Genomic DNA, 26,931 nt, shown 5'->3' with positions numbered 1-26,931 from the left:
GTGGCCACCGATTTAGCAAAGTCAGGGTCACTGGAAACCGGGGTGAGCAGTGTCAGCCGAGGACAGAAGCCTTCCTAAAGAGGGTTTAAGAGAACCTAGGGCTAGGCATGGTGGCTCACCCCTGTAATCGCTTGGGGAGGCCAAGGTGGGAGGATCACTTGAGGCCAGGAGTTCGAGACCAGCCTGGGCAACATGGAGAGACCCTGTCTCTACAAAAAATTGTAAATATTAGCCCAGCGTGGTGGTGCACACTGAAGAGGCTAACATGGGAGAATCACTTGAGGCATGGACATTGAGGCTGCAGTGAACCGTGACTGCACTGCTGCATTCCAGTCTGGGCGGCAGAGCAAGACCCTGTCTTAGAAAAAAAAAAAAAAAAAATTAGCCAGGCATGGTGGTGCCTGCCTGTAGTTCTAGCTACTAGGGAGGCTGAGGCAGGAGGATCACTTGAGCCCAGGCGTTCGAGTGAGCTATGATTGCAGTGAGCTATGATTGCACCCCTGCACTCCAGTCTGGGAGACAGAGACCCCTGTCTCTAACAAAATAAAAAGAACACATTACAGGAAGAAAGGTGAGGGTTAGAGAGGAAATAAGCTTGCAGACCATCGATATTTACAGAAGAGCCAACTCTGTAATGGGATTCATTAATCTCATCCACCAGTGCCTGAACTCGTGTGTGTTTGAAATTTTGCATAGTCCAAAGTAATAAGTAATGGGGTGAGGGCTGTGGGCGTAGGGGCGTGAGCATAGGGTGGGAGGAGGGTGGTAGAGATTGGGAGGAGCAGGTTTTGGGGGAGTGATCAGAACCTGGATCCTTTGGCCCGAGTCGTTCAGGGCAGGTGTCAGAGCAGCCGCAGGGGTGTGCAGCGGGCCTGATGTCCTCACTCTGCGCCCTAGGCCACTTTCAGCACCACCGAGATGGCGCTGGCGCTGAACCGTTACCTGTGCCTGGCCGTGCTGCCGCTCATCACCAAGTGCGCGCCGCTCTTTGCGGGCACGGAACACCGCGCCATCATGGTGGACTCCATGCTGCACACGGTGTACCGCCTGTCCCGGGGTCGCTCGCTCACCAAGGTGCAGCGCGACATCATCGAGGACTGCCTCATGGCGCTCTGCAGGTGAAGAGTGGGGTGGGGTGGGGTGGGGTGGGCTGGGCTGGGCCCCAGGGCGGGGAGGGGGTGGGGCGCAGAGCAGGCCTGGAGGGAAGGTTCCACCATCCTGCGCACGGTCCCGCAGGTACATCCGCCCATCCATGCTGCAGCACCTGCTGCGGCGCCTGGTGTTCGACGTGCCCATCCTCAATGAGTTCGCCAAGATGCCACTAAAGGTGAGGGCAAGCGCTGTTTAGCGGCTCGTTTCCAGGCCCCACCCACTGGTTTGCTCTGGAGTGCTCATTTGTGTCGGCACTGCCCAGCCCAATTAACCTGCGCTACTTAGGGTGGCGTCCCCACAGAAACCTCTTAGCATCCTTATTTGCATACTACGATTCCTAGGACATTCACTTTGCTTCATTGATGCCGCTAGCATTCCCTAATTAGCATTTAATTTGCCTAACAGTGAGCCATCCCCCCACTTCAATTAGCATATATTTGCATGGAGCACACCACTTTCCCTAATTAGTGTGTTTATTTGCATGCCTAGACCACCAGACTTCCACGATTCAAATGAGTGCATTTATTTGAATAAACATTACCACAGCTATTCTGAATATTTGCACACTCTTATTTTTAAATTTGCATGCTAATTTGCATAAAGAGATACCCCAACTCAGATATCTTGATATTTTGCATAATACATTGAAATCAGCTCCTATTTCAAATTTGCATTTTAGCCAGGCATGGTAGCTCACGCCTGTAATCCCAGCACTTTGGGAGGCTAAGGTGGGAGGATCACTTGAGGTCAGGAGTTCGAGACCAGCCTGACCAACATGGTGAAACCCCATCTCTACTAAAAATACAAAAATTAGCTGGGCGTGGTGGCTCACACCTGTAATCCCGGCTACTTGGGAGGCTGAGGCAGAGAAATGCTTGAACCCAGAGGCGGAGGTTGCAGTGAGCCAAGATCATGCAACTGTACTCCAGCCTGGTCAACAGAGTGAGACTCCACCTCAAAAAAAAAAAAAAAAAAAAGCCGGGCCCGGGGGCTCACGCCTGTAATCCCAGCACTTTGGGAGGCCGAGGCGGGTGGATCACGAGGTCAAGAGATCGAGACCATCCTGGTCAACACGGTGAAACCCCGTCTCTACTAAAAATACAAAAACATTAGCTGGGCATGGTGGCGCGTGCCTGTAATCCCAGCTACTCAGGAGGTTGAGGCAGGAGAATTGCCCGAACCCAGGAGGCGGAGGTTGCGGTGAGCCGAGATTGCGCCATTGCACTCCAGCCTGGGTAAAAAGAGTGAAACTCCATCTCAAAAAAAAAAAAAAACAAAAAAAAAAACTTTTGCATTTTGGATAGTGGAGGCCCTCTTCCCAATTACCATATATTTGCATGGGGTGCAGCCTGTGTTTCTATTTGGCATGTTAATTTGCATAAGCACAGATCGCTGCATCCATATGCCCATTTGCTCACTGCGCACCCATGGATTAATATTGGCACGCTTATTTGTGTAAAGCAACACCAGACACAACCAGCTGTAGTTTAATGCCCATCAGACTCTAAGAATGCCTAAATTTGCATAGTAAGCTGTCTAGGACCACTCCTCAATAAACATACCACTTCTGCTATTAGCATATAATTTGCATAACCCACACCTCCTTCAGAATTTAAAAGCACTGGCATGCCTGTGTCTCTCTGGGCCTTCGTTTGCCTGGCATCCGCTGGTGCCCCCCCCATTCGTGTGTCTCCCTCTTGCTCCCACCCAGCTCCTCACCAACCACTATGAGCGTTGTTGGAAGTATTACTGCCTACCCACAGGCTGGGCCAGCTTCGGGGTCACCTCGGAGGAAGAGCTGCACCTCACGCGGAAACTCTTCTGGGGCATCTTTGACTCTCTGGCCCATAAGGTCTGGGCAGCAGGGAGCCCCAAATGGGTCTATGTGGAGGGTTTGGGGCTCAAAATTGGGGATCCAGAGTGAAATCCCCCAGTTTTGGGGGGTTCAAGGTGGAGAGGGTTCTGCATATTTGGATCCAGGAGAACCTATGGCTTGAGGGTTCAGTGCAGAGGTCATGGAAGAGAGGGTGGCCTCTAGTTTGGGAGCTTGGAGAGGAGCAAAATGGGGGTGATTTGAGCATACAGTTGGGTCTGAGATTTGGGTTTCAAAGAGAGGGACCATAATTCAGGTTCGGGGACTCAGGGAGGAGGGTTGATGATTGCAATGTGTGAATTTGAGGTCCTGGGGCTCAGTAAGGCTTGTAAGGACCTCCTACCACTAGTCCACCTGGCTTTCCCAGAAATACGACCCGGAGCTGTACCGCATGGCCATGCCTTGCCTGTGCGCCATTGCCGGGGCTCTGCCTCCTGACTACGTGGACGCCTCATACTCATCTAAGGCGGAGAAAAAGGCCACAGTGGATGCTGAAGGCAACTTCGATCCCCGGCCTGTGGAGACCCTCAAGTGAGGCCTGGGGCTGGGAGACAGGAAGATTTCAGGGGTGGAGGGAACCCCAGCCCCAACATCTGCTGCCCTATGCCCCCAACAGTGTGATCATCCCGGAGAAGCTGGACTCCTTCATTAACAAGTTTGCGGAGTATACACATGAGAAGTGGGCCTTCGACAAGGTAGGCCTCAAGGTCCTCCTATCCCAGAAACGCTCAAGACTCCGGCTTCCCTCCACCCTCCGAGCCCCATTCTTCCTTGAGGCCCCAGACCTCCCTGAGACCCCACCACACCTTCCCTAGGACCCTTAGCTCATTCTGGGATCCCCCAGGATACTCTGTGCTCGGTTCCCCCAGGGTCCCCCTCTGTCCCCAGGCTGCTGCCTCCCCCTCCCCCTGCCTCCACCTCAGCCTGCCTCCTCTCCATCTCTAGATCCAGAACAACTGGTCCTATGGAGAGAACATAGACGAGGAGCTGAAGACCCACCCCATGCTGAGGCCCTACAAGACCTTTTCAGAGAAGGTGACCAAGCCTTGGGGCCCAGCATTGGGGGTCAAAATGAAACTCCCAAATCTGAGAGTTCGGGGAGGAATGAGGCAGCTTCACAGGTTTGCATCTAGGTGAATCTGCAGGTTGGGTCTCCCCATTCATGGACTTTGCGTTCTCTGAAACGTGGTAGAGTAGGGAGAGTCCAGGAGTGGGTTTGATTCCTTGGCTGTAATAAGACTTCTCGGGGACTCCTGTATCTAAGGAGATAAGGAGATACACATGTATCTAATTGGATAAGGATACACATGTATCTAATTGGATAAGGAGACTCCTGTATCTAATGGGCTAAGGAGACTCATGTATCTAATGGGATAAACAGATACGCATGTATCTAATGGGATAAGGCCATACAGAGCCTCCTAAACCGGAGGGTTTGGGAGACTCTGTTACAGAACAGGTAAGAGACTTGAGTTCAAATCCAGGCTGGACCACTGCCTAGCCACGTGGCCAGGGTTTTCTCCTTTAGGGTCCTTCCTCCACCACCCTCTTGCCCCATTCCACCAGCTTGCCACCCTCCTGTCCACCCCAGGACAAAGAGATTTACCGCTGGCCCATCAAGGAGTCCCTGAAGGCCATGATTGCCTGGGAATGGACAATAGAGAAGGCCAGGGAGGGTGAGGAGGAGAAGACGGAAAAGAAAAAAACGCGGAAGATATCACAAAGTGCCCAGGTGAAGCCCGGGCCTGGGGGGAGGGCAGGGGCACAAGGTGGGGAGGGTCTAGAACAAGGGGCATGGCCAGGGGAGGGCACGGCCAGACAGACGGGTTGGAGAGGAGAGGAGCCAAGGGAAGCAGGTGGGGCCAGAGAGGGGTGCAGAAACCTGAGAACTGGGAAAGAAGAGGGCAGGGGTCTAGAGAATTGCAAAGGGCAGAGGCGAGAAGAATGGGGTGGTTTAGAGACAGACCTTGAGAGGACACGGGGTCTTGAGCCAGGGGAGGGTGGAGGGGGTAGAACAGGCTAGTGGGGCCTGGGGAGGAGCTGTGTTGGGCTTCCTGCTAGCCCATCAGCCCACCTCCCATCTTCCTCTCATCCTCTCAGACCTACGATCCTCGAGAAGGCTACAACCCCCAGCCCCCCGACCTTAGTGGAGTTACCCTGTCTCGGGAGCTGCAGGTGAGAGGCCTGACCCTTTTAAGGGGACATGGGGTGTCTTTGGTAGGGGCTGGCATCCTCTGAATCTAGCCCTTGACTCTGCATCCACTCCCAGGCCATGGCAGAACAACTGGCGGAAAATTACCACAACACGTGGGGACGGAAGAAGAAGCAGGAGCTGGAAGCCAAAGGTGAGGGTGCCCATGCCACCTCCACGTGACCCCCGTGGCTTCACCGTGTGGCTTTGCTGATTGCCTTCATGTCCCCTGAAACTCGGTTTCTCCATCTGTAGATGGGAATAATAACAGCGTTTACCACCGAGGGGTCGTGGGGAGAATGAGGGGAGCACCAACAAGCAATGTTTCCCTTATTTGTGTCTTCATCTTTATTACGATAATTATACGCATGCCAGGCACTGCAGGAACCACTTCAGTGAGAGTAGCCTCGGCCTTCCCCAGAGCCCTGATTTCTGGTCTTTGCCTCCCCAGGCGGTGGGACCCACCCCCTGCTGGTCCCCTATGACACGCTCACGGCCAAGGAGAAGGCCCGAGATCGAGAGAAGGCCCAGGAGCTGCTGAAATTCCTGCAGATGAACGGCTACGCGGTGACAAGGCACGAGGGTTGGGACCCCAGCGGAAGAGCAGCGGGCTGAACCCGGCTAGGCCAGATAGGGATGGAGCCGAGAGGGGCTGGGCCGGGGGAGCCTAAATGGAAACAGAGGGGCGGAGCTAAGGGAGTGGAGCCTGGACGCAGAGGCGGGGCCAGATGGGGAGGAGCCCGAGAGGGGCGGGGCTTATGGAATAGAGGCGGGGCCAGAGAGGGGCGGAGGCCGAGAAGGGCAGGGTCCGGGGAGCAGAGGCAGGGCCAGAGGATGGAGAAGACTAACGGAGGCGGGTACCGGTGAGTGGAGGCGGGACCAAAGAGAAGAGAAGCTGAAAAGGGTGGGGCCCGGGGAACAGAGGTGGGGCCAAAGAGGAGGAGGCTGAGAGGGGCGGGGCCTGGGGAGCAGAGGCGGGACCAGAGAGGGGAGGAAGCTAAGCGGGGTGGGGCATAGGGAGCTGAGAGTGGAGTCCCAACCTGGGGTGAAGCCAAAGCTGGTAGAGACAGGGCCAGCAGGAGCAGAGGCGGACCTGAGAAGGGTGGGAAACGGTAGGGCCTGCATCTGGGCTGATTAGTCTCTCCACATCCCCATGCAGAGGCCTTAAGGACATGGAACTGGACTCGTCTTCCATTGAAAAACGGTTTGCCTTTGGCTTCCTGCAGCAGCTGTTGCGCTGGATGGACATTTCTCAGGAGTTCATTGCACACCTGGGTATGGAGAATGTCCCCCCCTTATTCCCGCCCCACGTGCAGACACCAGTTCTGCAGACCAGACTCACCTAGGACACCCCTTCATGCACTCATCCGTCCTCCCCTTATCTGATGTTTATTGAGCCTCTACTGTGTGCCAGATACTGTTCTAGAAGCTGGGGTACAGCAGTGAAGATGACAGTGACCCCTGCCCTCCTGCAACTACTCTTGTGTTGGATTCAGGCAATTCGTATCATAGATTACTAAATCCCTTAGTGTTCGAAGGTGATTAGCGTTATGGGAAGAAGAAAAGAGCAGAGCCAGATAGGGGAATTGGGAGTGTGGAGCCAATTGTAATTTTAAATGGGGTGTTTGGGGAGGACTTTGATGGGAATGTGACATCGAGGCAAGCCATGAAGGAGGTGAGGGAGAAGCTGTGTGGACCTCTGGGGGACATCTGTTTCTTGCAGGCAAAGGAACAGCAAGTGCAAAGGCCCTGAGAGGTCCGCGACATGAGTGTCAGGATGCTCTGTGGCTGAAGCAGAGTCTCGAGGGGGACAGTGAGATGAACGGGGTCACAGAGGTGACTGGGGCAGATTCATGCAGGGCTTTGCAAGCTGTGATGAGGACTTTGACCTTTACCTGGAGTGAGTGGATTTGCGGGGAGGTGGCTGAGCTGAGGAGGGACGTGATCCATAATTCTGGTGTTCACAGGGGCCCTCTGGCTTGACTGGGGTGGGGACAAGAGCCGAAAGGGATGAGAACTGGGCAGATTTCGGGATCTACTTTGAAGGCTGAGGCTGTTGGGATGCCCCCAATGCCTCTTAGAGGCCACTAAGAATCACAGCTAGGCCCTACAATCTCCTCCAGTTTCCCCTAGAGAGCCCCAGCATTCCCCTTAAAAGTTACCCCCAGCAACCCCCAAATTCCCTCCAGATGAGTGGCAGAGCAGGATTCGCTGCTACGTCTCACCTCAAAGCCTGCCTGCTGAGCTTCAGTGCTGCACACTTTCTTCACAATTCCCTTCCCTCTCTAGACCTCAGTTTCCTCACCTGTGACATGGGCATATGTTCACCATACTAGCCATGGTTCTGTCACTTACCGGGTGACCTGGGGTTAGTTACTTCACCTCCTTTTCTTCATCTGAAAAATGGGGGCTGGGAACCAACTGCACAGACATCCAAGTTGTAAGGAGACTGTGCAAGGATGACATGTCTCTCCATGCCAAGGACATAGCAAGTGTTTAATAATTGGAGTCAATATTAGTATTTTAATAATATCAGTTACTACTATCACCGTTATTATTGTTTGATTTCCATTTTAAAGTTAACTCCAATTTGTTTACATTGACTTCTTGTTTCACTTGGTTCATTCATTCATTTAGTGCAGATTAACTCAGTGCCAGGTATTTTAGTTCAGAATGAAAAGCACTTGTGATGGGTGAGGAAGGGCATGTTCCATGACCTTAACCCATTCCAGTTTGTTCTCTCCATTTACAGTTTCAGGAAGGGTTTGATCAATGAGTTGTCAGCTTCAGGAAGGGTTTGATCAAGGAATTGTCAGCTTCAGGAAGGATTTGATCAAGGAGTTGTCAGCTTCAGGAAGGGTTTGATCAAGGAGTTGTGGGAAAGCACTTTGGGAGGACAAGGTGGATGGATCACCTGAAGTCAGCAGTTTGAGATCAGCCTGGACAACATGGTGAAACTATGTACTAAAAATACAAAATTTAGCTGGGTGTGGTTGTGCACACCTGTAATCCCAGCTACTTGGGAGGCTGAGGCAGGAGAATTGTTTGAACTCAGGAGGCAGAGGATGCAGTGAGCTGAGATGGTGCCATTGCACTTCAGCCTGGGCGACAAGAGTGAAACTCCATCTCAAAATAAAAAAGGGGGAGGAGTTGGGGGAATCAGATGAAAGGTAGGGGAAATGTTTATCTCATATCTCAAAGCCAACACAGATGACTTTATGCCAATAATTTATCCCCCATTTTCCCACTCTGCTCCCAGTGTCCTGCCCCTCAGAACACCCTGGGTTCCTCAGCCTTGAACCCACCGTGAACCCTGTTTGCCCTCCCTACAGAGGCTGTGGTCAGCAGTGGGCGAGTGGAAAAGTCCCCACATGAACAGGAGATTAAATTCTTTGCCAAGGTGAGAGGGGGGCTCAGAAGCTGGAGGGAGCTGGGCACTGCGTGGGCTCTCCACCCCTCACCGGACCCTTCATCTCCTCTGCACCACCCCAGATCCTGTTGCCTTTGATCAACCAGTACTTCACCAATCACTGCCTCTACTTCCTGTCCACTCCGGCCAAAGTGCTGGGCAGTGGTGGCCACGCCTCAAACAAGGAGAAGGAAATGATCACCAGGTGGGCCGCCTGTGACACCAGACCCAGCCCCCTGACCTCACTGGATTGTAATCCTTCGCCTGTAGAGGCTCTGTCCTGGGTGCTGGGTGCTGGGTGCTGACCGTCTCCTGCAGAGGCGATTGAAGGACTAGGGTGACCAACCACCTTAGTGTGCCTGGGAGTGAAGAGTTTCCCAGGATGTGGGACTCTCAGGCGACTTAGGACAAATTGATCACCCTGTCAGGAAGACAGACTCAAGGCCAGGCGTTGTGGTTCACCCCTGTAATTTCAACACTTTGGGAAGCTAGTGTGGGAAGAGCACTTGAAGCCAGGAGTTTGAGACCAGCATGGGCAGCATATCGAGACCCCATTTCTACAAAAAATACGAAAATGGGCTGGGCGTGGTGGGGCGTGCCTGTAGTCCCAGCTACTTGGGAGGCTGAGGTGGGAGGATCACTTGAACCTAGGAGCTGGAGGCTGCAGTGAGCTGGGATCACGCCACTGCACTCCAGCCTGGGTAACAGAGCAAGACCCTGTCTCAAAAAACAAACAATAATAAGAAAGTCCGACCTGTCCCACACCTCCCCAGCATCCCAGTTACTGCCCGCGACTTTCCAGCTTGCCCTTCTGTCTGCCTCTCGCCATCCCTCCTGTCTCCGTCGTTCTGCCTCCTCCCAGTTCCTCTCTGTCTTCTCTGTCCCTGCCTCCTCTAATTGGGTCGTGCTGCCCTTTTCTCCTTGGCCTCCTCACTCCCTGTTTCTCCTGCCTTTTGTCCCTTTCTCTCTCTTCAGCCTCTTCTGCAAACTTGCTGCTCTTGTCCGCCACCGAGTCTCTCTCTTTGGTAAGTCGCTCCTCTCCCCGGGTCCTCTCCCTAATCTGTCTTCGCCGCGCTGAAGAAATAGCTCCCAGTTCTGCCTTAACTTGAATAACCTTTGCTGTGTCCTTCCCCTGGACCCAGAGACTTGGACAGGGTATGCCGGGGGCAGGGCAGTGACTGAGACGCCCTGGGCCTGCCCTCCTGGAGCTCCCAGGCCAGTGGGAGAGATAGACCCATCTCCAGACAAGGACAGCCCAGTAGGGTCAGGGCTGGGCTGGAGGAAGGGCAGGAGAGTGGTCGGGGACAGGGAGGAGGGGAGTTGGGAGGTGCTGGAGGAGTCCAGGCAGGGGTGGGGGTGCAGTGGCACTCCAATGCAGCCAGCGGGCAGCTCAGGAAGAAAGGGGTGGGGGTTGGATGTAGAGGGAGGCACTGTCCTCTGTCCTCTTACTCACGGCTTCCCCCGGCCCATCTTCCTCCCCCAGGGACAGACGCCCCAGCTGTGGTCAACTGTCTTCACATCCTAGCCCGCTCCCTGGATGCCAGGTAGAGGGCACTGGGCGGCAGCACCCACTCTCACCCTCATTGGGCCCCACCCCAACCCCTGGGCTCCCAGACTCTCCGATTCCAGAGTGGTGTCCCCGCCGCCCCCCTAGGACGGTGATGAAGTCAGGTCCTGAGATCGTGAAGGCTGGTCTCCGCTCCTTCTTCGAGAGTGCCTCGGAGGACATCGAGAAGATGGTGGAGAACCTGCGGCTGGGCAAGGTGTCACAGGCGCGCACCCAGGTGAAGGGCGTGGGCCAGAACCTCACCTACACCACCGTGGCGCTGCTGCCCGTCCTCACCACCCTCTTCCAGCACATCGCCCAGCACCAGTTCGGAGATGATGTCATCCGTAAGGGCGCCTGACCCAAGGGCAGGTTGTGGGGAGTCAGTGTGGCCAACACCATCCATCCCGGTGCCTGTGAGAGTCGCTGGGTGTTTGAGTGTGTGGATTTTTTGCTGTAGGCAAAGCATGCAGGCAGGTGGCAAATGAGTTAAGGAGGACATGAGCTCAGCAGCTCTAAGAGAAGACCCTAACTGGACTGGCGCAGCAACTCACGGCCATAACCCCAGCACTTTGGGAGGCTGAGGCAGGGGGACTGCTTGAGCTCCCGAGTTCGAGACCAGCCTAGGCAACATAGCAAGACCCCATCTCTACTTAAAAAAAAAAAAAAAAATTAAGATTACGCAGGCATGGAGGCACATGCCTGTAATCCCAGCTACTGGGGAGGCCGATGAGGGAGGATTGCTTGAGTCCAAGAGTTGGAGGGTACAGTGAGCTGTGATCATACCACTGCACTCCAGCCTGGGCAACAGAGCAAGATTCTGTCTCTATCATAGATAAATAATAAAATAGGGTACTTGATTTTAAAAAAGAGAATCTATCGATAAAGATTAAGAAAAGTAGCACTTGGCCGGGTGTGGTAACTCACAGCTGGAATCCCAGCACTTTGGGAGGCCTAGGCAGGCAAATCACTTGAGACCAGGAATTTGAGACCAGCCTGGGCAACATAGCGAGACCCCATCTCTAAGTATATATTTAAAAAAAATTTTTTTTAAAGACAGTCTCACTCTGTCACCCAGGCTGGAATGCAGTGATTCGATCTTGGCTCACTGCAACCTCCACCTCCCGTGTTAAGCGATTCTCCTGCCTCAGATGCCTGAGTAGTTGGGATTACAGGTATCCGCTACCACACTCAACTAATTTTTGTATTTTTAGTAGAGATGGTGTTTCACCATGATAGCTAGGCTGGTCTCGAACTCCTGACCTCAGGTGATCCGCTCACCTCAGCTTCCCACAGTGCTGGGATTACAGGCATAAGCAGCAACACCCAGCCCAAAAATGTGTATATATTAAATAAAATGAAAAGGATAGCCTAAAATTGAAGCAACATTGCAGGTCTATTTACATTTTTCTAGAGGAAGTGCCCCTCACTTTCATTATAGAGGGCCACTCCCCTCCAAGGAAGAAACAACATCTAGCCTTTATTGAGTGCCTACTGTGTTCCCCATTCTAGTGGCTTTCCAAGTAGTAACTCACTGGGTCCTCACAACCACCCCGTGAGGAAGGTACTGTAATTATCCCCATCTCACAGGTAGAGAAACTGAGGCTGAGAGTTGGTAACTTGCTCAAGTCATAAGACTGTAAATGGCAGTCTGGCTGTACAGCTGCTTGCTCTTACCCACTGCACGGGCCTGTTTGGAGACAAAGGAGGTGGGGTGGGGAGGGGTCGTTTTGTGGGCGCACCCCACAGCCTCGCCCCCCATCTCCCTCAGTGGATGACGTCCAGGTCTCTTGCTACCGAACGCTATGCAGTATCTACTCCCTGGGAACCACCAAGAACACTTATGTGGAAAAGTAAGGAGAGAGAGCCATCGTTTGGGGCTGGGTGGGGCTGGAGGGGAAGGGAGGGAGTAGGGGAAAAAGATGGGGTGGCTGAGAAGCAGGGTGGATATTCACAATCTTCCCGCACTTGGCGGCAGCCGCAGTTCCCCAAGGGGGCCGCATGAGGGCGCTCAAGGACAGGCCAGCCACAGAGGTAGAGCCGCCGGGTCTGGGGCCGGGAAGCCGGTGCTTGCGGGCCTCACTGGGGAAGAAGGGGACGCGCAGACACGGGGGCGGCACACAGGAGCCACGCAACACTGGGGGGCCCTGGGGAGGGCCCCTGTCAGTGGCCACGTGACCTCTTCTGGGCGGAGGCTGTATCCACCAGCACTGAAGTTATTCAGATTTCAACAAGTGACACCCGCGGTGTGTGGTGGCCCACACCTGTGAGCACTTTGGGAGGCTGAGGCGGGAGTAGCACTTGGGCTCAGGAGTTTGAGACTAGCCTGAGCAACATAGTGAGACTCCATCTCTACCAAAAAAAAAAAAAAAAAAAAATCTTTTTTAATGAGCTGCGTGTGGTGTGGTGGCGCTGGCGGCTACTCCCGAGGCTGAGTTGGGAGGATCGCTTGACCTCAGGAGTTTGAGATGTGGTCTCTGCAAAAATAACTTTTTTAAAACTAGCTAGGCATGGTGTGGCATGTGCCTGTAATCCCAGCTACTTGGGAGGCTGAGGTGGGAGGATCGGTTGAGCCCAGGAATTTGAGGTTGCAGTAGCCAAGATCAGCCCACTGCACTCCAGCCTGAGTGACAGGGCGAGACTGTATTTAAAAAACAAAACAAGTGACGCACAGGGGTGTTGGCAGCTCTGCTTCAAAGGGTTCTGGGAGGAGCTGTTTCTGTGGAGATGTGGCTGGGACCCAGGACCCCAAAGAGGGGGACACATGGCAGCTAAACACAGCCCCCTCTTCCAGGCTTCGGCCCGCCCTCGGGGAGTGCCTGGCCCGTCTAGCAGCAGCCATGCCGGTGGCATTCCTGGAGCCGCAGCTGAATGAGTACAACGCCTGCTCCGTGTACACGACCAAGTCCCCTCGGGAGCGGGCCAGTAAGCTGTGTGGGGCTGGAGCAGTAGGGAGAGCCTGATTTGGGGGTAGTGTGTCTGGGCTGGGCCGTGAGTGGGTGCGGCTTCCCTGGGTTGGGAGTGCCACACATTCAGGAATCCCAGAGTTTATGGTTTGGTGGCATTTCAAGGGAGTTACATGAGGAGAATCAGATCAATTTGATTTTATAAAAGAGAATCTATTGATAAAGGTTAAGAAAAGTAGCACTTGGTGGCTGGGCGCAGTGGGTCACGCCTGTAATCCCAGCACTCTGGGAGGCTGAGCTGGGAAGATTGCTTGAGTCCAGGAGTTCAAGACCAACCTGGGCAACATAGCAAAACCCCATCCATGGAATTTGGAGCTATGGGATTTATTTTAGCAATGGTGGCATCTGAGGGCATCATCAAGCTTGGAGACATAGGGTGAGGGGTATTTGAGTGTGAGAGGATTGAGGGAAGGCATAGGTTCATTCATTTATTCAGCAAATATGTATTGAGCACTTACTATGTATGAGGTGCTGTCCTAGGCACCTGAGGTTCAGCAGTGAACAGACAAAAATCCCCTGAGTTCTGGGTCCAGCGGCTAGAATGAGGCGTGAACCTTGGGGCAACATACGCTGTAGGGCAGGAAGCTTGTCTCCTTGGTCAGCTGAGCTCCCAGAATGGCACCTGGCGCAGAGTCAGCGAGGGAGCCAGTGATGCACTGTCTGTTTCAAGGGGCTGAAGCAGGTGTGGGATTCAGAGACAAGGCCAGGCGACAGGGTGGGGTTGGAAAAGGTTTCTTTTGGAGTATGCTGTACAGCAGGGGTGAGGGGAATGGGCTTGGATGTGGGAGATTTTATGGGGGAAGGTTTCTAGGGGTGAGATTTTAGGGAGCAGACAGGCTTGGGGGTGCGAACTGTTTGCAGGAGCCACTGAGTGTCAGTGTGAGGGGTTGGAAGGGGTGGTTGGGTTGGAAGGGGAGATGAGAGGAATAGGGTTTGGGGCACTGGTTTAGGGCGTGGCAATTCAATGGTGTCTGATGTATTTTGGGGGGCCAGAGCACTGAGGTCTGGGGGTGAACGACTCGACATTCCTTGCCCCCCTCCCTGTACTCCAGTCCTGGGGCTCCCCAACAGCGTGGAGGAGATGTGTCCTGACATCCCGGTGCTGGAGCGGCTCATGGCAGACATCGGGGGGCTGGCTGAGTCAGGGGCCCGCTACACGGAGATGCCGCACGTCATCGAGATCACACTGCCCATGCTGTGCAGCTACCTGCCGCGCTGGTGGGAGCGTGGGCCCGAGGCACCCCCTCCCGCCCTGCCTGCCGGCGCCCCCCCACCCTGCACAGCTGTCACCTCTGACCACCTCAACTCCCTGCTGGGGAATATCCTGAGAATCATCGTCAACAACCTGGGCATCGACGAGGCCTCCTGGATGAAGCGGCTGGCTGGTGGGTCGGGGGCGCTGGGCCTCTGAGGGGTGGGCCAGCGGCCTGGGCTCCCTCGCCAGAGAGTCTGAGAGGGAGATCCGAGGTCCATGGTCCCCCTGGGAGTTGGGAGGAGTCAGAGTGTAGGTTTTTTCAGGGTCAAAAGGCCAGGGGTCACCTGGGCACAGTGGCTCACGACTGTAACACCAGCACTTTGGATCAGTTGAGACCCTCCATTTCAGACCTGCCTCGGTAACACAGCATGACCCCATCTCTTTAAACAACCTTTTTTAAAGTTAGCCAGGTGTGGTGGCACACACCTATAGTCCACCCCAGCTACCTGGGAGGCTGAAGCAGGAGGATCACTTGAACCCAGGAGTTGGAAGGTGCAGTGAGCTGTGATTGCACCAGTGCACTCCATACACTCCAGCCGGGGTGACAGAGTGAGACCCTCTCTCAAAACAAACAAACCAAACCAACGAAGGAAGAGAGGCAGGGAGGGAGGGGCAGGTCCCCAAAGCGTTAGGTTTCCAGATTCAGAAGTGTCTCGTCAGAGTCAGGCACAATGGCTCACACGTGTAATCCCAGCACTTTGAGAGGCCAAGGCGGGTGGTCTCCCTTGAGACCAGGAGTTCAAGACCAGCCTGGCAACATGGTGAAACCCGGTCTGTATTATTAAAAACAAAAAAGTTTTGTGTAAGGAAACAGTTTGTGGATCAGGGTCAAGCTAGAAATCAGCGGCTGGGATCAGAGGCCAGGGTCAGGGGTCAGAGGCTGGTGTAAGAAGCCCATTCACGACCTTGGAATCATAGCCAGAAATTACATAGTGAGGTAAGAGTTTGGGTGTGGGCCAGGTCAGAGGCTAAATGTTGGGGTCCGGGGTCATGCTGATTAGGGGTGAGGTAACAGACCAGGGGCGGTGGCTCACATCTGTAATCCCAGCACTTTGGGAGGCTGAGGTGGGCCGATCTCCTGAGGTCAGGAGTTCGACACTAGCCTGGCCAACATGGTGAAACCCCATCTCTATTAAAAATACAAATATAATATTTGCTGGGGCAGGAGAATCACTTGAACCAGGGAGGCAGAGGTTGTTGCAGTGAGCTGAGATCGTGCCATTGCACTTCAGCCTTGGTGACCAAATCAAAACTCCATCTCAAAAATAAAAAAGCGGAGGGGCAGTGGTGAGGTAACAGGTGAGGCTTCAGTTGTTGAGGGTCAGAGGTCAGAGATTTGTGCCAGGCTGGGGTCACAGGATAGGGCCGTAGGTTCAGGTCAAGGGTTATGTCCAAGGTCAGGGTCAGTGGCTGGGTCAGAGCTGTTCGGGAGTCATGGGCTGGGAAGGGAGGTCAGGGCCTGTGTCGGAGGCCCAGGGTGGCATCGAAGCCCACTACGCCCCTGCAGTGTTCGCACAGCCCATCGTGAGCCGCGCACGGCCGGAGCTCCTGCAGTCCCACTTCATCCCCACCATCGGGCGGCTGCGCAAGAGGGCGGGCAAGGTGGTGGCCGAGGAGGAGCAGCTGCGCCTGGAGGCCAAGGCCGAGGCCGAGGAGGGTGAGCTGCTGGTGCGGGACGAGTTCTCTGTGCTCTGCCGGGACCTGTATGCGCTGTATCCGCTGCTCATCCGCTACGTGGACAACAACAGGTCAGCGGCACCCCGCTGTCCCCACGCCCTCCGCCCCCACCTCCCCAGTCCTTCAGCCCCATCTGACCCTTTCCTCACTGGCTAGAAACGTCTTCCAGTGCTCCGGCCCCAGTGCTCTGTCTTCCAACGCGCTGTCCAGTCCCCACGCCCTCCGACCCAGCCTCCCTCCCGAATCCTCCAGCCACATCTGACCCTGCCTCCTGACTGGCTAGAAGCGCCTTCCAGTGCTCCGGTCCCACCAACCTTCTGACCCTCCCTCCTGGTTTCTTCCGGCTTTGACCACGTTGGCCCAAAGGCTCCCAGCCCACTTGTTAGTTTGTCTTTTGAGATGAAGCCTCACCCTATTGCCCAGGCTGGAGTGCAGTGGCACGACCTGGGCTCACTGCAACCTCCACCTCCCAGGTTCAAGCGATTCTCCTGCCTCAGCCTCCCGAGTAGCTGAGATTACAGGCGCCCGCCACCACAACTGGCAAATTTTTGTATTTTTAGTAGAGACAGTTTCACCATGTTGGCCAGGCTGGTCTCAAACTCCTGACGCCTCGGCCTCCCAAAGTACTGGGATTACAGGCGTGAGCCACCACGCCTGGCCAATGTGAGGTTCTCTATCATTCTCCTAATGCTGGACACTTAGATTGTGTCAATTTCTTTGTTACTATGCACAACACTGTAAGGAACAGTTTGCTTTTTCTTTTTTTGAGCTCTGTTGCCCAGGCTGGAGCACAGTGGCATGATCGCAGCTCACTGCAGATTTGACTCCCGGGCTCAAGCAGTCTCGTCCCTCAGCCCCAGAATAGCTGGGATTACATGCTCACACCAACAAGCTCGGCTAATTTTTCTATTTTTATGGAGTCTCACTCTGTTGCCCAGGTTGGGATTACAGATGTGAGCCACCACACCTGGCTGTGTTTTTGTTTTTACATAACAATACACCATGAAAGACCTATAGGCCAGGCGTGGTGGCTCACACCTGTAATCCCAGCACATTGGGAGGCTGAGATGGGCAGATCCTCTGAGATCAGGAGTTTGAGACCAGCCTGACCAACATGGTGAAACCCCAACTCTACAAAAAATACAAAAATTAGCCAGGCATGGTGGTGGTTGCCTGTTATCCCAGCTACTCGGGCGGCTGAGACAGAGAATCACTTGAACCCGGGAGGGAATCGCTTGAACCCGGGAGGCGCAGGTTGCCGTGAGCCGAGATCACAGCACTGCTCTCCAGCCTGGGCAACAGAGCAAACCTCGGTCTCAAACAAAACAAACCAACAAAAAGCAATGTAAATGTTCATCTGAATGGCCAGATGACCCCAGAAAACCCCATCCCTCTGACTGGATGACTCCTGGTCCCCATCTCCTCCTCTAAGGTCTCTCTCTGGGCGGCCCCCTTCCCTGGGATCCCCACCCCTCCCTCACCAGCCCCCTCCCCTGACCCCAGGGCACAGTGGCTGACAGAGCCCAATCCCAGCGCGGAGGAGCTGTTCAGGATGGTGGGCGAGATCTTCATCTACTGGTCCAAGTCCCACGTGAGTGCCCACCCCGACCGCCCTCCCCACAGCCAGAGGAGCCGCGGCCCGCAGGCGCCTGCCTTCACCTGTCCCGTCTCCAACTCTGCTTTCCCCAACAGAACTTCAAGCGCGAGGAGCAGAACTTTGTGGTACAGAACGAGATCAACAACATGTCCTTCCTGACTGCTGACAACAAGAGCAAAATGGCTAAGGTGGGGGCTTGGTTCTGGGAGGAGCACTTGGCAGAGGGCGGGAGCACCCTCTAGGGCTTCCTACCTGGCTCGCCCTTACCCAACCAGCCTGTCCTGGGCGCATTCCCTGCAGCCCCCAGAGCAGCGCCTCTTGTCCCCTCCCTCCTCCCCAGCTCCTTCCTCCTCCTGTATCTTCTCCCTCCTCCTATCTCCCTCCTCCCCCTCTCCCTCTCCCTTCCTCCCCAGCTCCTTCCTCCTTCTCTGTCTTCTCCTTCCTCCTATTTCCCTCCTCCTCCCCTCTCCCTCTTCTCTCATCCCCATCTCCTTCCTCCCCCTATATCTTCTCCCTCCTCCCATCCCCCTCCTCCCCTTCCCTTCCTCCCCAGCACCTTCCTCCTCCTCTATCTTCTCCTTCCTCCTGTCTCCCACTTCCTCCCCCTCTCCCTCTTCTCTCATCCCCATCTCCTTCTTCCTCCTGTATCTTCTCCCTCCTCCCATCTCCCTCCTTTCCATTTCCCTCTTCTCCGAGCCTCTGCCTCCTCCCATCTCCCTCCTCCTCCTGCTCCTCCTCCCCCCATGTCTCCCTCTTCCATTTCCTTCTTCCTCTGCCCCTTACCCCACCTCGCACTTTCCTCTCCCATCCTTCTTAGAACTGCCCTCCTCAGGGTCCCAAAAAATGACCCCCACCCAAAGCCAAGGCCTGGAAATGCCCAGGTAGAGCATCCATGGCAGGTGGGCAGAGGAGGTGGGGTGCTGGCCACTTGGAGTTGGGCCTGGGCTTCTCTGTGGGGCTGGGGTAACCGTTCTTGTCTCTGTCTGCGGTCCGGTGAAGCAGTCTGGAGATCTACAGGTCAGCCCCACATCTGGGACCTTCCGCATGTCTCTTGGCTAACGCTCCCTTCCCCGGCCTCTGCACCCCCCCCAAGAAAACCCCTGCTTCTGTTCCCCACCCCTGTCCTCCGCTCCCAGCCCCTACCCATCCTCCTTCCCTTCGCTCCCCACCTTCCCCATCCATTCCCATCCCAACCCTCAGCTTTTGGCAATTTGACTTCTTTTCTGTTTTTCGTGGGGTTTTTTGTTTTTTTTTTTGGATTTTAGTTCCAAAAAAAAAAAAAAGAAAGAGCAACTCTCAGCTTTTACCAAAGCATCATGGCTGAGGTCGAGGGGAATGGGGCGGGAGAGGCACGCGGCGCATGGTTGGGGAAGGGGGAGCACCCTCACTGTGCGGTGGTTTAAGGCTTGGGCTCTGGACTGTCCGGACTGGGGTTAGAATCCTGTCTTGGTAGTTAGCTGTGTGACGTTGGTCAGGGGTCATCCTTTTGAGCCTCTGAGGGCATCCAGCCAGGGGCCCCCAGAGTCCTGCTCTGCGAGGACTCGGGGAGAAGCAGCATGAGTGGCCTTCAGCAGTGCCTGGCGTGGGGGTCGTGCAAAAGTTGCCAGCCAGTGTGGCTGTGGCTCTGGCCAAAGCTTGTCATCAGGGCTTCTTGTTGGCATGGCCGGGGTGGCCCTGGCCCCGGGTCTGCACCCAAGGCTCCAGAACACGGCTGTGGGACTCTGTGCCCCGTGTTTCTGCTTCCAGATCTTTCTGGATGTCTCTTGCATCTTCAGCCTTCCCGTCTCCTTGTCTTTTTCAGTCTCTCAGTGTCTTTCTTGCAATCTCTCTTGTCTCTTGAACTCTTTGTGGGCCTGCATCTTTGTTTCATTCTTGAGAACTCAGCCTTGGGATGTGAAGTGTGGGTCTGCGCATGCATGGCGAGCGGGGGTGGTTGTGCTGGGGCTTCCAGGGGATTCTAGAAGAGGACTGCTAGAGGTTGAGACAGGCCTAGAACTGGGGAAAATCTGGATGGATTTGGGTTAGAAATTGGAGCCAGGCAGGCATGGTGGCATGTGCCTGTAGCCCCAGCTACTTGGGAGGCTGAAGCAGGGGGGATCACTTGAGCCCAGGAGTCGAAGTCCAGCCTGGGCAACAAAGCAAGACACCATCTCTAAAAATAAATACTTATTTAAAAAACAAGGAACAGGCCAGGTGCGGTGGCTCACACCTGTAATCCCAGCACTTTGGGAGGCTGAGGTGGGTGGATCACCTGAGGGTGGAAATTTGAGACCAGCCTGATCAACATGGAGAAACCCTGCCTCTACTAAAAATGCAAACTTAGCCAGGCGTGGTGGCGCACGCCTGTAATCCCAGCTACTCGGGAGGCTGAGGCAGGAGAATTGCTTGAACCCGGGAGACAGAGGTTGCAGTGAGCGGAGATCGAGCCATTGCACTCCAGCCTGGGCAACAAGAGCGAAACCATCTCAAAACAGCAACAAAAAAATGAGGAACTGAGAATTGGGTTGTGGGCTCGGGTCTGGAGGGTCTCCGGTCAGGGCTGCAGGTCTGAAGTGTAGGGTCAGCGAGTCTGGGGTGGAAATGGAGGTATCCTCGGCGGTGGCCCGGGGAGTGCCTGATAACCAGACTGGAGTCTGCGGTGTGGACGCTGGCTGTGGGCTGGGGCTGAGGCTTGGGACTGGGGCCTGGGCTGGTGCTGAGCCCTGTGTCCCCACAGTCCGGCGGCTCGGACCAGGAACGCACCAAGAAGAAGCGCCGCGGGGACCGGTACTCTGTGCAAACGTCACTGATCGTGGCCACGCTGAAGAAGATGCTGCCCATCGGCCTGAACATGTGTGCGCCCACCGACCAGGACCTCATCACACTGGCCAAGACCCGCTATGCCCTGGTGCCTGCCCAGCCCCATCCTCGGAACCTTCCAGGATGCCACCTGGCACCCACTGAGCCCCTGGAACCCTAGGGGACAACCAGGATCCCACTGAGCCCCCCGGGTCCCTGGGAGCCTTCCCTTCATACCCTACTGAGTTCTTTTCTGGGACCCTGAGGACACAGTGGACCCTCTGGGATGCCCTGAGCACCCCGCTTAAGATACTCCTAGGGCACCACAGACCCAAGGCCCTCAATGAAACCCCACTGAAACCTAGCAAAGCTCTAGAACCCCTGGGACCCCCATGAGGACTGCAGAACCCCACTGCCCCAAAACCAGACCATGCCAATCCTGCTGAGACCCTGAGAGTCTCCCCCAAGAAAATGAGCCCCTGAGACTCCTCTGAACCCTCCACCAAGGCCCCCTCAAGCTCCTTGGAACCTACTGAGCCCCTCATGACCCCTCCTCTCCTCCCCACCAAGGCTGAACATCTGGGTCCCCACTGAGCCCTTGGCCCACCATCCCTTTCCTTCAGGTCCCTGCTGACCCCTCCCCATGGCCCTGTTGATGCCCAACTAAGCCTCCAAGGACTCTCACAAGGACTCTGCTCAGGGAGCCCCTTGGACCCTGAGTAACTCCTCCAATCCATAATCCATGCTGTATCTTCAAGGTGACTCTGTGACTCTCTGGCCCCTCTAGGACCCCTTCTGACCACTGTCAGCCTCTGCCTCCTTTTTCTCTCAGCTCTGCCCCCCCGACCCCCGCCAGAAAAAAACCCTTCAGTTCCTGGGCTGGACCTGGAAGGAAAGGGTTGTGGGTCAGGAAGGAGGCTGGGACTTCCAGAGTGATCCGGCCTGGTCCTGTCTCCCCAGAAAGACACAGATGAGGAGGTCCGAGAATTTCTACACAACAACCTTCACCTTCAGGGAAAGGTATGCCTCCTTCCTCCGCAAGCAGAAGGGGCAGGTCAAAAAAATAACCACAATATTAGCAAAGATTTGAGCACTTACCAAAGACCAGGCATCAAAGAAAGACCTCGAAGGTCAGGAGTTCGAGACCAGCCTGGCCAACATGGCAAAATCATGTTTCTACTAAAAATACAACAATAAGACTGGGCACAGTGGCTCACGCCTGTAATCCCAGCACTGTAGGAGGCCAAGGCAGGCAGATCACCTGAGGTCAGGAGTTCGAGATCAGCCTGGCCAACATGGTGAAACCCCGTCTCTACTAAAAATACAAAATTAGCTGGGTGTGATGGCGGGTGCCTGTAGTCCCAGCTATTCTGGAGGCTGAGGCAGGCGAATCGCTTGAACCCGGAAGGCAGAGGTTGCAGTGAGCCGAGATTACACCACTGCCCTCCAGCCTGGGTGACGGAATTCCATCTCAAAACAAAAAAAAGACCTCAACATGCACTCACCCACTGAGTCCTCCCAATAACGGAAAGGGGACATCCAGCTGAAAGGTGGGGAGGGTTCCTCACGCCGACCACCCCTCCTTCCTCCCCTCAGGTTGAAGGCTCCCCGTCTCTGCGCTGGCAGATGGCCCTGTACTGGGGCGTCCCAGGTCGCGAGGAGGATGCTGACGACCCGGAGAAAATCGTGCGCAGGGTCCAGGAAGTGTCAGCTGTGCTCTACCACCTGGACCAGGTGGGTGGGGCCAGAGGGCTCTGACTGCTGGGTCTGTAGGCAGAGCCTGAAGACGGGGTGGGGGGATGAGGGGGAGGGGAGAGTTGGGGGGCTTTTAAGAATGTGGGCATGGTCTGGAGATGACTATTAAGCTTTGGGGCGGGACAGGAGGTGGCGCCTTGAGTTTAAGGTGAGGCTTAGAGTGGATCTGGGGGCGGGGCCTGCTGCTTAATCTTGCGTCTGGGGGCAGGATGGGGAAGGGGCAGAATTTTAGTTCTAGGGATGGGGCCTAGAGGAGATGCCTTGAGTTCATGGGCAGGGCCTTGGGTGGGTCGGGGAATTGGTCGTGGTCTGGGTGGTGGCTGTGGCTCTGGGGGAGCAGGCCTGGGATGGAAACAGGTGGGAGGCACAGCTGGGACTCTGACTCTGTTGGCGGAGACGTGTTCTGCTGTGTGAGTCGGTCCCGCATATGGACTTGGGCACAGATGGGCAGTTTCATCCGGGGCTAGGGGTGGGCATCAGGCCAGGGGCAGGGCCTGGGGGTGTGACAGACTGTCCTGCTCCCCAGACCGAGCACCCTCACAAGTCTAAGAAGGCCGTGTGGCACAAGCTTCTGTCCAAGCAGCGCCGGCGGGCAGTGGTGGCCTGTTTCCGCATGACGCCCCTGTACAACCTGCCCACGTAAGGCCCCTGGGCACGAGGCCAGTGTGAGGAGCTGTGGAGAACGGGTAGATGGAGGGTCTGGAGAATGGAGTGCCAACGTAATGGGGTCTTGGGGATGGCTGGGGGAGCTGCAGGCGCATGGGAGGTCAGAAGGCATGGAGGAGGGAACGTCCCAGTGACGCCCAGACCTCCCCGCTGCAGGCACCGGGCATGTAACATGTTCCTGGAGAGTTACAAGGCTGTGTGGATCCTGACTGAAGACCACAGTTTTGAGGACCGCATGATAGATGACCTTTCAGTGAGCTGGGGCCCACCTCGGGGAGTGGGGGCAAGCTGGATAGGGCTGGGGTGAGGCCACCCTTGACACACCTTCCGGGGTCGCCCTCCACATCAAGGGGCATAGACATGCCAGCCCCTGGCTGAGGTAGAACCAAAGTAGGGTGCAGGATGTGGAAAAAGAGAAAAAAATCCAGACCAACAGGGCATGGGGGCAGTGATAGGAAGGGGCACTAGAAACCCTCTCCCCAAGACTCCCCTCTCCCCTCAGAAAGCTGGGGAGCAGGAGGAGGAGGAGGAAGAGGTGGAAGAGAAGAAACCAGACCCCCTGCACCAGCTGGTCCTGCACTTCAGCCGTACTGCCCTGACGGAAAAGAGGTGAGGACTCTTCCCAGGGCCCCAGAAATGCCCCCAAGGTCCTGGGAAAGAGGCGCACCTGGCCACCCCCACTCCAGCCCAGCAGCCTCCCTGTGCCTGAGGAGAGGCCTTCCGTGTCCTGGGGGAGCCCAGGACAGACAGATCTTTAAATGTCACTTTGGTGGCAGGACACAGTGGCTCACGCCTATAATCCCAGCACTCTGGGAGGCCGAGGCAGGCCACCACTGGAGCCCAGGAGTTCGAGACCAGGCTGGCCAACGTAGCAAAACCCCATCTCTACAAAAATACAATAAACAGCCAGGCTTGGTGGTGGGAACTTGTAATTCTACCTACCTTGGAGGCTAAGGCAGGAGAATCACTTGAACCCAGGAAGTAGAGGTTGCAGTGAACCGAGATCGCACCACTGCAATCCAGCTGGACAACATAGCGAAATTCTGTCTCAAAAAGAAAAGAAACATAAATGTCACTTTGCTAGGACAGGCACAGCCACGATACACTGTTGCATGGCTGACACTTCAGAAGGGTATCTCTAAGGGGTTCACATCACAGGCAATGTAGATTAACTAGGCTTTTTTTTTTTTTTTTTTTGTGGGGGGGGACAGAGTCTTGCTCTGTCACCAGACTGGAGTGCAGTGGTGTGATCTCTGCTCACTGCAACTTCTGACTCCCTGGTTGAAGCGATTCTTCTGCCTCAGCCTCCAAGCAGCTGGGATTATAGACACACGCTCCCACGCCCAGCTAATTTTTGTGTTTTTAGTAGAGACAGCGTTTCACCATGTTGGCCAGGATGGTCTTGATCTCCTGACCTCAGGTGATCCACCCGCCTCAGCCTCCCAAAGTGCTGGGATTACAGGCGTGAGCCACCACACCTGGCCGATTAACTGGGCTTTTTTAGAAGAAGGTGTCTTGCTCAAATAAAATCAGTATATTATGAAAAAAAAATCCATATGTATGACAAATTTCCAACAGACAGACGTGGCAGGGGGGCGCTTTCTCTAATTCCCTTAAAGGCTTCATGTGGACTACTGACGGGCTTAGTAATAAAGAATCGTGATGCAGACAACAGCAGGCAGCGCTGACCAAGTGCTTACCGTGTGTCAGGCACCAAGCTAAGCACTGACTTCTGTATCTTCTCACTTAATCGCCACACTGTGAGACGGATTAACGTAGCTCCTTTGTGTGGATAAGGGAATGAAGGCACAGGGATTTGTTTTTCATTTTGTTTTATTTGTTTTTTTATATTTTATTATTTTTTAATTTTTGCTACGGGGTTTTGCTCTGTTGCCCAGGCTGGAGTGCAGTGGCGCAGTCTCAGCTCACTGCAACCTCCGCTTCCCGAGTTCAAGCGATTCTCTTGCCTCAGCCTCCCTAGTAGCTGGGACTACAGGTGCATACCACCACGCCTGGCTAATTTTTGTATTTTTAGTAGAGATGGGGTTTCACCATGTTGGCCAGAATGGTCTCAATCTCTTGACCTCATGATCCACCCGCCTCAGCCTCCCAGAGTGCTGTGATTACAGGCGTGAGCCACCGTGCCCAGCGGCCATATTTGTTGTTGGGCTGACAGGTGGCAAGATGGCCCTGGGAGTGCCAGCCCTCCATCACTCCATTTTAGCATCCCCAGTGGAAAGGGAGTGCCTCTACCATTAGCTCCAGCAATCCTCACTGAATGGGCCAGGCACCGTGGCTCACGCCTATAATCCCAGTACTTTGGGAGTCCAGGAGTTTGAGACCAGCCTGGGCAACATGGCAAGACCCCTGTCTCTACCAAAAAAAAAGAAAAAATAGACAAATTAGCCAGGTATGGCGGTACATGCCTGCAATCCCAGCTACTCAGGAGACTGAGGTAGGGGGATCACTTGAGCCCGGGAGGTCAAGGCTGCAGTGAGCCTGATTACACCACTGCATTCCAACCTGGCCAACCTAGCAAGACCCTGTCTCAAAAACAAACAAAACAACTCCCCGAATAGGTTCCACTGGACACCATGGACAACATGGCCATTTCTTACCTGTCATCATGGCCACACAGATAAAAGTCCTCATTGGCCCCTGCCTTTGTTACAAGCCACCCTGGCAGTGGCCGCTTCAGCCAGCTGAGCCACACAGCCTGAGCTTGGGGAGGGTTGGCCCTCCAAAGGAAGGCCCTCCAGAAGCGATGGAGTCTCACTTTGTCACCCAGGCTGGAGTGCAGTGATGTGATCTCGGCTCGCTGCAACCTCTGCCTCCCAGGTTCAAGTGATTCTCCTGCCTCACGCTCCAGAGTAGCTGGGATTACAGGCACGCGTCACCACACCCAGCTATTTTTTGCACTTTTAGTACAGACGGGGTTTCACCATGTTGGCCAAGTTGATCGCGAACTCCTGACCTCAAGTGATCAGCCCGCCTCAACCTCCCAGAATGTTGGGATTACAGGCATGAGCCACCGCACCCAGCCCAGAAGCTCTTATAAGATGGGGATCCTCTCCACTGGGTCCTGACCACTCCCCTTCTTACTTCCCCAGCAAACTGGACGAGGATTACCTGTATATGGCCTATGCTGATATCATGGCAAAGGTGAGCCCCCCACACCTCATCTGGTGCAGGTTTCCCGCTCCCCACCTGCAGTGCTTGTCCACAAAAGGGGCTGGGGTGGTATAGGGGGGTCTGCTTTGTTCATCCCTTAACTGATGCCCCCTCCCCAGAGCTGCCACCTGGAGGAGGGAGGGGAGAACGTCGAAGGTGAAGAGGAGGTTGAGGTCTCCTTTGAGGTAGGTGGGCTCAGGAGGTCCTGGAGGGAAGGGAGGGGGGACCCGGACTGCATGCATCTCCCATTCCTTCAGCATGTGTTAACAGAGCAAAGGTCTGGGACACGGCAGTGACCAAGTCAGTCCTCTGGGGAGACAGACACACACACCAGTCAAACTAACAGCACAGGGTATGCACCGTGGTCATGGGGGAAAGTAAGGTCAAGGGGTCAGGGCCAAGATGGGGGAATCTCAGAGGGATAAAGCAGCCAAAGGAAGTGCCTGACCCAGCCTGCAGGAAAAGATATCAGGGAGGGCTTCTCAGAGGAGGGGAGGTCTGAGCAGAAGGATAAAAGGAGCCTGCCAGTTAAAAAGAGAAAAATGTTCCACATAGGGGGAGTAGTATATGCCAAGGCCAGGTGGTGAGAAAGAACTAGTAAACATGCAATTCACCATCCATTCGTTCCTTGAGACAGTCTGTCTCTGTTTCTGAGATGACCATCTCTGTGCCAGAGGCCCCTCTGGCATCTGACGAACCCTTTCTTAGGATCATGTTTTTAAATGTACAAAATGAATTCATAGCAGAGGAAACAAGTATTGAATAGCTATCCAAATCTTTTAAAAATGAATTTGTGGCTGGGCACGGTGGCTCACGCCTGTAATCCCCACACTTTGGGAGGCAGAGGTGGGTGGATCGCCTGAGGTCAGGAAGTTTGACACTAGCCTGACCAACA

The 26,931-nt window shown here is 54.9% G+C and overlaps 1 protein-coding gene across 3 annotated transcripts in view; it reads left to right on the top strand.

Annotated features, from left to right (window-relative positions):
- The window catches only part of RYR1 (ryanodine receptor 1), a 153,053-nt gene that overhangs the window by 70,384 nt on the left and 55,738 nt on the right, over nt 1–26,931 (top strand). The window contains exons 48-78 of one of the 3 annotated variants that reach the window (XM_032248848.1): nt 898–1,118; nt 1,237–1,327; nt 2,864–3,004; nt 3,393–3,556; nt 3,642–3,720; nt 3,971–4,060; nt 4,617–4,757; nt 5,126–5,200; nt 5,295–5,370; nt 5,668–5,791; nt 6,376–6,491; nt 8,549–8,616; nt 8,709–8,830; nt 9,601–9,650; nt 10,109–10,169; nt 10,280–10,518; nt 11,943–12,024; nt 12,966–13,096; nt 14,190–14,522; nt 15,900–16,140; nt 17,573–17,660; nt 17,762–17,854; nt 18,669–18,683; nt 20,383–20,553; nt 21,405–21,464; nt 22,041–22,178; nt 22,726–22,838; nt 23,022–23,118; nt 23,368–23,474; nt 25,976–26,027; nt 26,156–26,221. In XM_032248848.1, the coding sequence (XP_032104739.1) occupies nt 898–1,118; nt 1,237–1,327; nt 2,864–3,004; nt 3,393–3,556; nt 3,642–3,720; nt 3,971–4,060; nt 4,617–4,757; nt 5,126–5,200; nt 5,295–5,370; nt 5,668–5,791; nt 6,376–6,491; nt 8,549–8,616; nt 8,709–8,830; nt 9,601–9,650; nt 10,109–10,169; nt 10,280–10,518; nt 11,943–12,024; nt 12,966–13,096; nt 14,190–14,522; nt 15,900–16,140; nt 17,573–17,660; nt 17,762–17,854; nt 18,669–18,683; nt 20,383–20,553; nt 21,405–21,464; nt 22,041–22,178; nt 22,726–22,838; nt 23,022–23,118; nt 23,368–23,474; nt 25,976–26,027; nt 26,156–26,221 (3,645 nt within the window). Of the gene's footprint in view, nt 1–897; nt 1,119–1,236; nt 1,328–2,863; nt 3,005–3,392; nt 3,557–3,641; nt 3,721–3,970; nt 4,061–4,616; nt 4,758–5,125; nt 5,201–5,294; nt 5,371–5,667; nt 5,792–6,375; nt 6,492–8,548; nt 8,617–8,708; nt 8,831–9,600; nt 9,651–10,108; nt 10,170–10,279; nt 10,519–11,942; nt 12,025–12,965; nt 13,097–14,189; nt 14,523–15,899; nt 16,141–17,572; nt 17,661–17,761; nt 17,855–18,665; nt 18,684–20,382; nt 20,554–21,404; nt 21,465–22,040; nt 22,179–22,725; nt 22,839–23,021; nt 23,119–23,367; nt 23,475–25,975; nt 26,028–26,155; nt 26,222–26,931 lie in introns of all 3 variants that reach the window. The other 2 variants (XM_032248847.1, XM_032248849.1) reach the window with 2 other exon arrangements.

Source organism: Sapajus apella, unplaced genomic scaffold, assembly GCF_009761245.1.
Source record: "Sapajus apella isolate SASKATOON/1434 unplaced genomic scaffold, GSC_monkey_1.0 scaffold68, whole genome shotgun sequence".
In the NCBI taxonomy this organism is placed as follows: Eukaryota; Metazoa; Chordata; class Mammalia; order Primates; family Cebidae; genus Sapajus; species Sapajus apella.
Note: the sequence above shows the minus strand (reverse complement) of the source record. Positions and strands in the feature narration are given on the sequence as shown.